Source organism: Bubalus bubalis, chromosome 12 (genome assembly GCF_019923935.1).
Source record: "Bubalus bubalis isolate 160015118507 breed Murrah chromosome 12, NDDB_SH_1, whole genome shotgun sequence".
Lineage (NCBI taxonomy): Eukaryota > Metazoa > Chordata > Mammalia > Artiodactyla > Bovidae > Bubalus > Bubalus bubalis.
Genome location: NC_059168.1, coordinates 38,352,989 through 38,365,579, shown reverse-complemented (window position 1 = coordinate 38,365,579; position 12,591 = coordinate 38,352,989). Strand labels below are relative to the sequence as shown.

Here is a 12,591-nt window from a genome sequence, read left to right as displayed (position 1 = left end):
TGATGTAATGTCCTCTCAATCTAGAGACAGACCTTAGCACAAATTGCTTAAAAACTGCACCTAAAATCTCTTCTGGTAAGTTAAATCATACATTAATTAGAGAAGTTCTTTCTTTAAATAACTTCTTTTGCAAGAAGAATTGTTTTGTAAGTGAACCACCTGCCCTTAAGTAATCTTTATTTGGATTCAAGATACAAAATTTCCTCAAAATAGTGTGCACATTTACTTGTCATGCTAGTTAAAAAATAATCAAGAAATGGAAGTCATCAACTTTACCTTCCCATTAACCCGTTACCCCCAAAGTCAGGTTTCATGGCTGGTGATATATACATCCTGTGATAGCAACACAACCAAAATATCTTTTTAAAAGAATTGCATCTCTTGTGAGAACTACACAGCTGAGGCTGCCCTGCAATCAGGCTGCTCCTGCACCTCCCCGAGAAACAGCAAGTGCAAGGGAGGGCCCATCAGCAAAGTAAAAGCCCCCGCCAGCCAGGCAGTGGCCTCAACGCAGCAGTGAATTGGCTTCTCCTGGCTTCCACTTCCCAGCACACACAACTGAGAAAGCAACAGCATCCGCCCTTTCCTGCTCTTTCCAGTTCCAAATCTGTGCTTAAAATATTGAATGTATTAGAAGCCAAGCTTCAGGAGTCAATTTTCAGCACTATGAGATTAGGATGAAATGAAATCCAACAGGTAAATCCCCAAGTATAATATTGAAAATTTACCCCTTTGTGTCATTGCTAAAATTAGTGGCCTCGACCACTGCTCAGAGCTGACTGCACACAGACTCTGGGGCAGCTTTCAAATAAAGTGAAAAACCTCAGATACTGAAATTTTTTGGATGCAAAAACTCCACTTGACAAAATCTGTCATTTTAGTTCTAACTCAGCCACATGTAACATAAAAGAACTGTGAGGATTTTTTTTTTTTTAAACAGAAAACTATTTTCTCTAGAGTTCAAAGTGGTTTCAGAACCAAGGTGCAGAAAATTAAACCTCTTCCAAAAGGTTTGGAGTCAGGTTTAGGGGAGCTTCAGCAAATGTAGTGGCTGTTATGCTTTGGAAAGCAAAAGAATGTCCAAACACATCTGTACATTTTAAAGGGAACATTTAAATAACCAGAAAGACGACTCACAATGTAAAAGAGCATGCTACTCAGAATACGTTTGAGGGACTTTGGTGAGAGGATTGGGTGGGTTTTGACTGAACTGGGAAGGAAATCATTTGATGCACTCCAGATGGAAAGAGAAGTCACAGATTCCTGTCAAAGTCCCCAACACAATGCAAAACATTCTCAAGGTAAAGTAAGGCATGTTTACAGGCGCCTGGCAACCCAGTTTCAAGCCATTTAAGGATGCCCTAGTTCTTTTTTAGTGTTATTGTTTTTCATAATAAATACTTATTTCTTCCTGCACATAAAAGCTGTTAACTGGATTCAAAAAGCTTTGGTCACCTGTTTCAGCAGAGCCCGGTAGGAAACTATACACAACTAGGAAAATGTTCAAGATACAGAAATCTTCAATGACCTAAATCTCACCCTAACTACTCAGGGTCCCACAGAATTATTGTTTTCCTCTCCTTCCCCTGCCCCCTCCTCCCCAGCATTCTCCAGGCTACCTGATAAATGCATAAAACTAGGACAAATGGAGGGGGAGTAACACACATCATAATTTGGGGGCAAATGTATGCTGCCCTTCCCCACACACCTCCAGGCCAGCGCCTGCTGGCACCTGCACTTTCTTACGTGGCTGGCAAGCCTTTCATCATCTTAACTGTCTACAGAGTTGCCCCAGCTCCGCAGCACGTACTGACCCACCGTTCATGCCACTGTAGACATTCCGGTGATGGGCTGACGCATCCTCTTGCGCCTGCCGTCGGAGGGTGCCCTCCCTGCTGCTGCTGCCGCTGCCGCTGCCGCTGCCTCCTCCACCCACGTGTTTGTGATCAGGGCTCCCTCCGAAATGCTGTTTGAGGTGCTCGGGGCTAGTGCCCCTGACCCTGGGGAGGTGCTCCAGGCTCCCACCGAGGGCGTGTTTCTGCAGATGCTCGGGGCTCCCTCCGCTGTGCCTGGTGTGCTCCGGGCTGCCGCCGGGCCTGTGCTTCTGGAAGTGTTCGGGACTCCCGCTCAGCACGTGCTTGGGCAGCGTTTCCGGGCTGTTCCCTGCGTGTGGGTGCCTCTGCTGTTCTGGACTACCCTTGCACAAGGGTTTGTGGTGCTCAGGGCTGGGGCCTTTGAGAGCTTTGGGGTGATCTGGGGTCCCGGAGGCCCTAGCTTTCTGCAGATGCTCGGGGCTGGCACTCCCGTGCTTGGAGTGTTCCGGGCTGCCCTCCGCCCTGGGTTTCTGCAGGTGCTCGGGGCTGCCGCCGCTCGCGTGATGCTTATGGTCGGGGCTGTCGGTGCTGCCCGTGCTCGAAGTGCTGCTGCCGTCGCCCACGTCCCGCACGTAGGGGGCTGTGGTGGCGGAAAGCTGGCACAGGCTGGCCTGGCTGTCGATGGAGCAACGGCTGCCCGCGCAGCCCGGGCCCTTCTCCTCGTCCAGCAGCACACACAGCTCCTTGAGCTCCATGTTCTCCTTCACCACCTCCTCCTGCTTCACCTCCAGCTCCTTCAGCTTCTGCAGGTATAAGGCCACTTCCTTGTGCATCACCCCCGCCGTATATCGGCCCAGTCTCTGCCACTCCCGGGACACCCTCTTGCCCTTCTGCCGGTCATCATCCAGGAAACAGCAGAGGTCCCTCAGCTCCTGGTTGTCCTCCTGGAGTTTCTGGTTAATATCCTGAAAAGAGACACACAGCCATTCAAGGGAGGAATAATCGTGTATGGGCCGGGGCACTAGGCTCAGACTTCCTGGGAACTGGGAGTCTGGAATGGGTGAATTCTCTGTGATGTTAGGGGAGGAAGTGAGAAGGTTAGAGCAAGCTAAAGATGCCTGCTGCTGCTGCCGCTAAGTCACTTCAGTCGTGTCCGACTCTGTGCGACCCCATAGACAGCAGCCCACCAGGCTCCCCCATCCCTGGGATTCTCTAGGCTAGAACACTGGAGTGGGCTGCCATTTCCTTCTCCAATGCCTGAAAGTGAGACGTGAAAGTAAAGTCGCTCAGTTGTGTCCTACTCCTAGCGACCCCATGGACTGCAGCCTACCAGGCCCCTCCGTCCATGGGATTTTCCAGGCAAGAGTACTGGAGTAGGTTGCCATTGCCTTCTCCAAAAGATGCCTAGCTATCCATAAAGATAAAAACAATGGGTATCGATTATGCTCCCTGCCCTATGTTTTACTTGCATTATCTCATCTACTTCTCACCAAACCCTCAGGGGATAATGGTTATCATGGGTCTTTTACAGAATGGGAAACTGGACCTCGAAAAGCTTCACCTGTCCAAGGTCAACCAGTCAGTCTTGAGGGAGTAGCCAGTTCATTAACAGGAAATCGGTAAAAAAGAAAAAGAAAAAAAAAAAGACAAGGGTCCCTGCTTCACCTTCAAGAAAGAAAGATGGCTACCTGTGACCTGTGAAAGACTTAAAAGCTCTGAAGCGACCGACTTTTCATCACCACAAACAAGAAACAGAGCCTTGGTGTTCAGCCCATGACATGGGATGCGCAGCCCCGATCCCTCGCTAGGGAGCAGCATAATTGCCCTCTGGTGGCGCTTCAATCCTGCACATCCAGCCCCTTATTGCCACCCCCAACCGCCACAGGTCTCCCAGGCATCTCATGGAAACTCAAGCTCTTGTGTTATATCCAGACTCCCCTCCCCAAATCACACCTCTCAGCACATGCCACCTCCACCCATCCTGTTTCTCTTCATAAGAATTTGTAGTTGTGCCTGACACCTCCTTCTCCCTCACCTCCCATTTGCAAGCCAAACACATTTCCTGAACTCTACCTCTGAAACTTACCTTGTCACTCCCATGCTTCAAACCCTTAAAAGGGTCTCACTGCCCTTAGGATAAAGTACAAAATCCTGTAAGTCTCAAAAGGCTCCCAGTCCTCTTAACTGGCCTACTTCTCCAGCATGAATGGTGATTCCTTCATGAATATTTAGTAAACATCTATTATGTGCAAGGTATTAGTCCAGGTGCTAGGGAGAGATCAGTGGACACAGCAAGGACATTGACTGTGGACCTTGACCTTGAAGGACCTTGACCTTCCTATGGCTTTCATTTTGGTGGGAAAGACTAGCAAAAAGTATAGAATGTAATGTCATATAGTAACAAGTGCTGGGAAAAAGACTAAAGCAGGTGAAAAAATACTATCTATAAAGAGAAAGCACCTCTGCAGAGAAGGAAAACATTTGAGCAAAGACCTGGGAGAAATCAAGGAGCAAACATTTGTTGAAAGTGAGAAAGGCCAGTGTAAAAGCCCTGAGACAAGTGTGGCTCAAGCTGCAGCAAGGCCAGTGGACCTAAAGCGGAAGGAGCAAGGGGGGCAGAGTAAGGAAGGAGGTCTGGGAGGCGAGGTCCAAGTGGGTGAGTGCCAGGGCTAGGTAATGTGGACCACAGCAGCCACAGGAAAATTCTGGACTGTTGATGAGCTGAGGCTCAAGGATTGACATGATGTGATTCATTCTATAAAGAATCACCAGTGTTCTGTGCAGGAAAGAGTTTGCTGGGGGATGGAAGGAGGGAGTGACTTGAAGTGAGGGAGACAGGATAAGGTGAAAGCTGGAAGACCAGCTAGGAGGCTACAAAGTCTAGGTAGAGGGAGATAATAGCGGCTGAAACCCATGGAGGCAGTGGACAAAGTGAGACCATTCCTCCCCATCACGCACTGAGCCCCACCCATGCTGGCTGGTCTCAGGCCCAAGGGATGAGCCCTTCCCCCTTTCACTCAGTCTAAAGAAGTCCTCTTCTATGCTGGACCCCTTCAACGTCCCCTCTGTTGGGCTTTTTACAACTTCTAATCACACATGGTTGAGTGTGACTATTGGTCAAGTCTCCTTCTCCACAGGACCAGAGGCATGAGAATGGAGACCCATCTATTCCTTTCATCTCTGTGTATCCCACACACAGCACCCCCACTGTGGATACCTGAAATCAAGGAATTCAGAATTAATTGTGAAATCCCCATTTAAATCTCCATTCACACAGAGTAAAAGGGGTAGCTGTTTCTTGCAGCACCATCATTTGGAGGGGGTGAAAGGGGGCAGCTACCTAAGATTTCCCTTGCTTCACAAAGCTTGAAAACCTCTGGTCTTGTGACTGTCAGACGACCCAGAACTAGAGGCACTCAGAGAGGGGACCTGATTCTCTCAAACTCAGACTGATTCCAACACTTTCCTTGATATTGACTAGAAAGTAAACCATAAAACATCTGCCAACCATGCCTGGTACCTCCTGGCAGTCATGAGGCCTAAGGCAGGAGTGATTCTCAAGGCCTGAGGAGAAAGAGGATCAGTGCAGCTTAGTTTCCAACTTGATTCTAACTCCTAGCATCACCAATGGCTCTGTTTCCTTGTGTCTAATGCCCATCCAGTTCTTCCGCTTCTCAGTGCCACCTCTGACCTCAGGCCTGCTGTCTCCAAAAGCATCCCCAGGCCTCCCAGCCTTGATCTGCCCAGCCCCTAACTTCCCTTCAGTCATTCCATTTCAAGCTCTCCCTGGCCAGACTGATCTTCAAACACCCTCCCTGCAGGTGACATCTCTCCTGCCTCCATCACCTCCCCTTTGCCAGGGAAAATGAAGAAACCCTTGGACCAGGCCTGAAAGGCTTTCTCCTGCCTTTCTACCTTTAGACCCCTCTAATTAAGAACCAGCCAACCAGGAACCCTGATTAGGTCTAAATTTCCAACTAGAAAAAACTACCTTGTCCTGTCTGTGAATTTGCCTAAGAGGAGAGCTTGCACTTCTAAGACTCCACCAGCCCTACAAGAGCACCAGGTCTGAAAGAACGAATGAATGAATTTCTACTCACTCCTCACTGCCTGTAGGAAACTCTCCCTAGAGCACTCACTGGGCATCATATTTTTTTTCTTTTCTAATGTAGATGGCTTCTGGAGGGCAAGAATCCATTTCAGTGTCTTTCCTTGCATATTTGATTCATCTGACTTGGTGCACTGCACACAGTGAATGCTTAATAGGTGTTGATGGAGCGACCAACCCTTTAAAGCCCTAGGCAAGTGATCCAAACAAGACACAGCTCTAGCTGCTGACAAAAGGCTTCTTATTGTTTTCTGCTGGCTCCTGCTGTGTTGGAGCCTATTGTAATAAGAGAATAAATTATCCCTTGACACGGGTGCTTTATGGAAAATCAGAAGCTGTGGATATTCTAAGAAAATAATGCTAAACAAAATCAATCTTTCACAGCTTCAAAAATTCTTGCACATTTAGCTTAATTCTGATATTTCACAGAAATTTTAAGTCATGTTCTTCATCTGAATCCCCATGTGAAAATATTACCTTTTGACTATCCTACAACTATTCCTGTTTTCTCTAGAACTGGGAAGTAAACAGGACTTGTGCCACCATGGGTTGCTTCCCAAATGGAGTGAAATATATACATGTGACCCCTGAACAAGCTGGGGGCTAGGGGTGCTGACATCTGGCCAAGTTGAAAAGCCATGCAACTTATAGTCGGCCCTATACACACCAGATCCGCAATCGCGGATTCAACCAATGGCAGATCATCACCCTGCAGTCTTTACTAGTGAAAATATCCCTATAAAAGTGGACCTGAGCAATTCAAACCTGTGTTGCTCAAGTGTCAGAATTCTAGTTGAGGTTGAAGGGATAGGTATTGCCTCATTCAGTTTTTTCAGTATCCCCTTTTTTTATTTATTTCATTTATTCACTATTCCTTTTTTTCATTGCATGCGTGCTAACTCACTTCAGTCATGTCTGACTCTTTGCGACCCCATGGACTGCAGCCCACCAGGCTCCTCTGTCCGTGGTGTTTTCCAGGCAAGAATACTGCAGTGGTTTGCCATACCCTCCTCCAGGGGGTCTGCCCAACCCAGGGATCAAACCTGCATCTCTTATGTCTCCTGCATTGGCAGGTGGGTTCTTTACCACTAGCGCCACCTGGGTTCTTGCAAATATTATGTCCTCTCCAATTTTTAGCTATTTCCTTTGCCTTCTAATGAATAGCTCAGCAACCAGCTTGATAATAACCGTGTGAGCTAGTTTTTTCAAATCTGTCTCTTTAAGACTTGGGTTGTCTTTTTCAAAACAGTATTTTTTTTAACATTGCAACAGGCCACTAGATGTTACCCATTTGTCTAAAGTGGGCTTTTTAAAAGACTAAATGTATAATCACTTGAAATTCACATCATCCCAAATTTCATACCTAGGGCTCTCGAGTGCTACGTGTGTATGTGCGTGCGCTCAGTCACTGAGTCGTGTCTGACTTTCTCGTGACCCCATGAACTGTAGCCCGCCAGACTCCTCTGTCCATGGGATTTTCCAGGCAAGAACACTGGAGTGGGTTGCCAGGGGATCTTCCCAACTCAGCGACTGAACCCGCATCTTCTACACTGGCAGGTAGATTCTTTACCACTGCACCATCAGGGAAACCCCTCAAGTGCTATAACTGAGGTTAAAGAATTAGTTTGTTGTTTTTCCATCATTGCAGAATGGGGAATTAGTGTGTTGGAGAGCAAGGAGGAAAATTAATGTGTTGCAGATAAATCCATAGAGATTCAGTTGCCCCCAACCTCCCCTGCCAAAATTCTAGGCCAGAGCCGTGTGAGTGCTGGTACATGTTCAGAGAGCAGGAACGTGGTTCTTAGGAATTCATCCCTTTCAACATCAGCACCCTAACCAGAATCTCCTTTCTCGAACCCCTTTTAGGAAGACGCATCCCAACCAGAGAATGTCAACCAGCCAAAAGAAAGAAAAATCAGCTTACTTGGATCATTTCATATCTGTGTGACCTTAAGAAAGCTATTGAACCTCATTGGGTTTCTTCATCTGTGTATCATTTAATCTTCATCAAACTTCATGCAGAAATAATATACCCATTTAGCAGATGAAAAAAACAAAAGCTCAAGAAGGTGAGTTATTTGCCCATGCTACCCAAATTACCAGGGCCCAAAACCTTTCACTTTCCACTGCTCCACCCTGCACTACCAAGCCAATGCTAGGACTTAGTCATAGGCCCCTCAAAGGACGAGAATGTTGCTTCCATCTCCCCGTGTCCACAGCCAGAGTACCACCTAGTAGCCTTCAAAATATTGAAATGCAATTTCAAAGGCAGCTCACAGAAAGAGACATTAAAAAAAAAAAAAAAAAAGGCAAAGTGTTGTGGCCTTAATTACTCCAAACTTATAGTCTTCAGCTAAGAGTCCCAAACCAACAGAGGGCACAAAATAAATTCCCTTCCTTCCAAGTAAATGAAAATAAATATACTATTACTTATTCAGTCAATGACATTTATGGATCATGATGGTGTCTACAGAAGCTCTGAGCCGAGATGAGGAAGGGAAGGAAGATGGCTGGCCCCTTGACAGGGCTTTACCATAGCCCTGGGGGGATGAGGGAGGCCTGGGCGGGGGCGGATGATGGGGATGAAGAGTAGAGGCTGTGTCAGATAGCAGTAACCTGCCCCGTCATTTCTGAACTTGGTGGACTGGTCACAAATTCCAGCCACAAGGGAGACTACTTGAGGTGTAACAGTTACTCTTAACTGGCCGTATAGGTATTCCTCTAAATGAGGTTACTGGAATCAAGACCAGGTCCCCCATTCCCCACACCACTTACACATAGACTTACACACACAGTCCACACAAACGAAAAGAACTTTCAAGTATTTCTAAGCACTTATATCAATGCTCCATACTATCAAAATCTCTAGGAAATTAATTACAAACTCTCCCAAGTCATATTATAGTTCAAGCCATAGAAGAGGATGAAATTGGACAATCATGAACTATACCTGGGTCCAGCTTTGCCTAGGAAACTGAGACTGATCCGGAAGATTCACAGCTATACATACACTTATGCATCGTCACCTGATGACAATAACCACCATTTTTGTAGACAAGTCCAGAATTAAACCTTTGCCTACATTATCATAATTGTCACAACCCCCAAGGTGATGGTTACTATGATTTGCATTTTATTAATGAGTAAAATGAAGCTCTGAGAAATTAATTACCCAGGCTCACCCTCCTGGCCAAATGAGGATTCTACTGTAGATGCAAACCCACCTGAGATGATCTCCCCACTACCCTGGCCTGCCTCTCATCCCCCAAGAGTCTAGTACTTAATAAATAGTCCATTAGTAATGAATTAAACCAAAAGAGAGATTAAGCCTTGGGGTTTTTCTAACTGAGATTCTCCCAACTGCACCCACTCTAGGGACCATATGACAGTCAGCTGGAGCCTCAGGGCAGAGCCATCTCCACCTGGAGTGGGCCCAGCACCCAGGTGAGCTTCTTGCCTTCTGCTCCTCCCATTCCCCTTTGTCCCAGAATCCTAGAGCTGGACCGCTGAGGAAATCCCGAAAGCGTCTAGGGCCTGAGGAGTTGGGTGGGAGTGGAAGAGAGACAAGAACAGCATGTGCCTGTGGGTATTTGCTCCCCAGGTTCCTTCAGAGATTTCGTTTGTGTCTGGCTTCCTATAAACAAAAGAAGAACAATGAGAGGAAGGAATACCAGGAGGCACCAGCGCAAGCAGTGAGGAAAGGAAGTTTGTGATACACAGGGGCAGGGCGGTTCCCCACCACTCATCTGCGGCAGCCACTGGGGCGGGCACACTGCAGGCACACTCAGAGGCTGCCAGGAGAAAAGAAACTTAGTGGGGGTTTGGGGCTTTACTGTTTTGCTTTTCTTTCGTTCTTTTCTTTCCCCTAATAGCAAAGAAAGGAAAAGCATCATTGGCTGATACTTGAGGTACATTTTCAAATCCCTGTGCTTCCCGCACTGAGTCCCTCTGCCCTTCACCCCAGGCTAGATGAACTTATAATCAAATCGGGGGCAAATGGTACGGTCGGGCAACCCCAGATGATGCCAGTCTAACTCGAGGAGAAGGAAAGCATCGGAACAGGTAGAAAACAGAACGGGAAGGCAGAGGTAAGCTTCTCTGCAAGATGAGACATAGCCCAGCTCCAGGGATGGCGCCGGGCTTCACCCTGGGCGCCCCGTCAACCCCTCTCCCCCGCCCCTTTCTTCACTTTATGCCCCATGGAGAAGTCGTGGCGCCAGAGCAACGCTATCGTGTCCCTGATCCCCAAGGGCGAAGACGCTCTGGACTCAACCCTTCGCTCGTTTTTGTTTTTTTCCTGCCTGGCTGTAACCCGGCTCCCCAAAGCACCGATTTTCCAGGTTTCCTGGGAAATTAAAGATTGCGCGGGCCCATCGCTGACCTCCCAGCCTTTCTACATCCTTGGAGCACGCTCCTGGGGCCACAAAGGACCACCGAGCTCGACGCTAGCGCGCCCCATATGGAGAAGAAGAGAGAACCGAATGTCTCCGAAGTTTGGAAAAGTTTCCAAAGGGCTGGGGAAGGGGAGCGGGGGGGTGGGGGGGGGCGCTGCAGACAGGGAGAAAGGGGAGCACTACCTGTTGACGGAAGGAGGGAAAGTCGTCTGGCCCCACCTCCCCGGGGCGCCCAGCTCCCCGCCCTGCCGAGCTCAGCGCTCACCTTGAGCCCGCGTATCTCGCCGAGGTGCAGCTGCAGGCGGCGGTTGACCTCCCGGATGAGGTTGCTGTGGTCCAGCATCGCGCTCACCTTCTCGGCCTCCGCTCGCCGCAGGCAACGGATCAGCTCCTCCTTGCTCCACTGCAGCAGCTCCTCGTCCGACACTTTGGACAGGTCCTCCACGGCAGCGGCCGCAGACGGGCCGGCAGAGGTTGGAGGACAACTTTCCGCCGCCGATGCGCCTCCAGCCGCTTTCGACATGGTATCCGCGCGGTGGCAGGTGCGAGTGGGTGGAAAACGCAAAGCGACTCCGGAAGACGCGGGCGCTGCGGGGCCGCCTCCGCCCACACCCCTGTGCGCTCCAGCGAGTCAGCTGCACCGCCCAGGGGCCGCTGGGTTGGGGCGGCAGGGGTCGCACTGGACGGCCATCCTACCTCGCCATCTCCGAGCGCGCGCCCGCGCACCCCCAGGGCCGGGCAGCCACCCGCGCGCTGCGGCCAAGGCACATCCCGACTCCGCGCAGGTCCATGGTGAGGGGCGCCGGGAAGCGGGTGCCACTCGGGGAGACACTGGGGAGCCGCACCCCGGATCCCCTGCCCTCTCTGCCGCCCTAATTTGAGCCTGTCGCCCCCTACACTCTCTCACGCACACAACGCACACACGCTCACTTTCTTCTCCCTTGGCCAGCTGCAGCCCCGCCTCTCTGCTAGCCTCGCTGGGGCGCGCTGGGCCCCACGGCACCTCCGGGGCTAAACTAGGGCCGCCGCCGCTGCTGCCCGGGTGATCCGTGCGGACGGCCGGCTGCGTTCCTCCGACCGCCTTCGCTACTCCCGCCGCCGCTCCCAGGGAAGCCTAGGATTTGCAGCGCCGAGCCGAGGAGGGGTGGAGGCTGGGTGGGAAAAGGCTAGATCGGCAGGAGGAGGAGCCTGGAGCCAGGGCCGCCCGCAGCCGGCCGCACCTCCCGCGCGGGCCGGACGCAGCTGCAGCCGTTCGCTTGCCGCTGGGATGCCGAAGCACGCTCTCAGCTGTCCCGCCGGGGAAGGCCGGGGGTGCGGCTCGTTCTGCGCCCCGGCGCGGGTGGGGCGGGAGAAGTATGAGAAGACGTGATGCTAGGGCTTTGGGAGGCTCGCGGGCGCCACCGTGTGACCGAAGTTACTGCTTCCTCCGCCCCTTGCCTGCCAGGCTCGTTACCGGGCAGGCGAAACAGCTGTGAGCAAAATGAGAGCTACTTGAAGAAATTGGGGTTCAGGAAAGATGAGTAGGACGACATGAGGGTAACCTTCTGAGTATACTTTGGAGGACGGAAGAAAAGGTCGGCGGCAAAGACATCAGAGGGCTGTGGGGAAGAAACGTGTAAGAAAACCCTCTAAGAAGGGGAAAAAGAGGCTTCTGGGCAATACTCTAGGGACCACACACCCTTACACTCACCACAGCAGGCCTCTGTCTTGTCTAAAAACCCACTACTTAGTGAAGAAGCTTAAGGGGAGGTTCTGGATCTTTTATATTTTTGTTTAAAAAACATCAAAGCCTTAAGGGAAAAATAAAAACTCCTGCTCAGGGAGGGATTTGATTTAGGTCATATCTGAATGGTCTAGTGGTTTTCCCTACTTTCTTCAATTTAAGTCTGAATTTGCAATAAGGAGTTCATGATCTGAGCCACAGTCAGCTCCTGGTCTTGTTTTTGCTGACTGTATAGAGCTTTTCCATCTTTGACTGCAAAGTATATAATCAATCTGATTTCAGTGTTGACCATCTGGTGATGTCCATGTGTAGAGTCTTCTCATAATGAAATCCCTTATGATATACAGTGAAAGTGGGAAATAGATTAAAGGGACTAGATCTGATAGACAGAGTGCCTGATGAACTATGGATGTAGGTTCGTGACACTGTACAGGAGACAGAGATCAAGACCATCTCCAAGAAGAAGAAATGCAAAACAGCAAAGTGGCTCTCTGAGGAGGGCTTAAAAATAGCTGTGAAAACAAGAGAAGCCAAAAGCAAAGAAGAAAAGGA

At 49.7% G+C, this 12,591-nt stretch overlaps 1 protein-coding gene across 10 annotated transcripts in view; it reads right to left on the bottom strand.

The window, feature by feature from the left end:
• CCDC85A (coiled-coil domain containing 85A) overlaps positions 1-11,960 on the bottom strand; it is a 226,776-nt gene extending 214,816 nt beyond the window's left edge. For 2 of the 10 annotated variants that reach the window (XR_003102258.3, XR_003102257.3), the window contains exons 1-2: positions 10,582-11,918; positions 1,815-2,779 (exon numbers count right to left, since the gene is read on the bottom strand). Coding sequence is in view for 7 of the 10 variants with exons in the window: in XM_044925925.2 (XP_044781860.1) it covers positions 1,815-2,779; positions 10,582-10,839 (1,223 nt within the window). In the remaining 3 variants the exon portion in view is untranslated. Of the gene's footprint in view, positions 1-1,814; positions 2,780-10,581 lie in introns of all 10 variants that reach the window. The other 8 variants (XM_006063679.4, XM_006063680.4, XM_006063681.4 and 5 more) reach the window with 8 other exon arrangements.
• Positions 11,961-12,591: the final 631 nt, after the last annotated feature.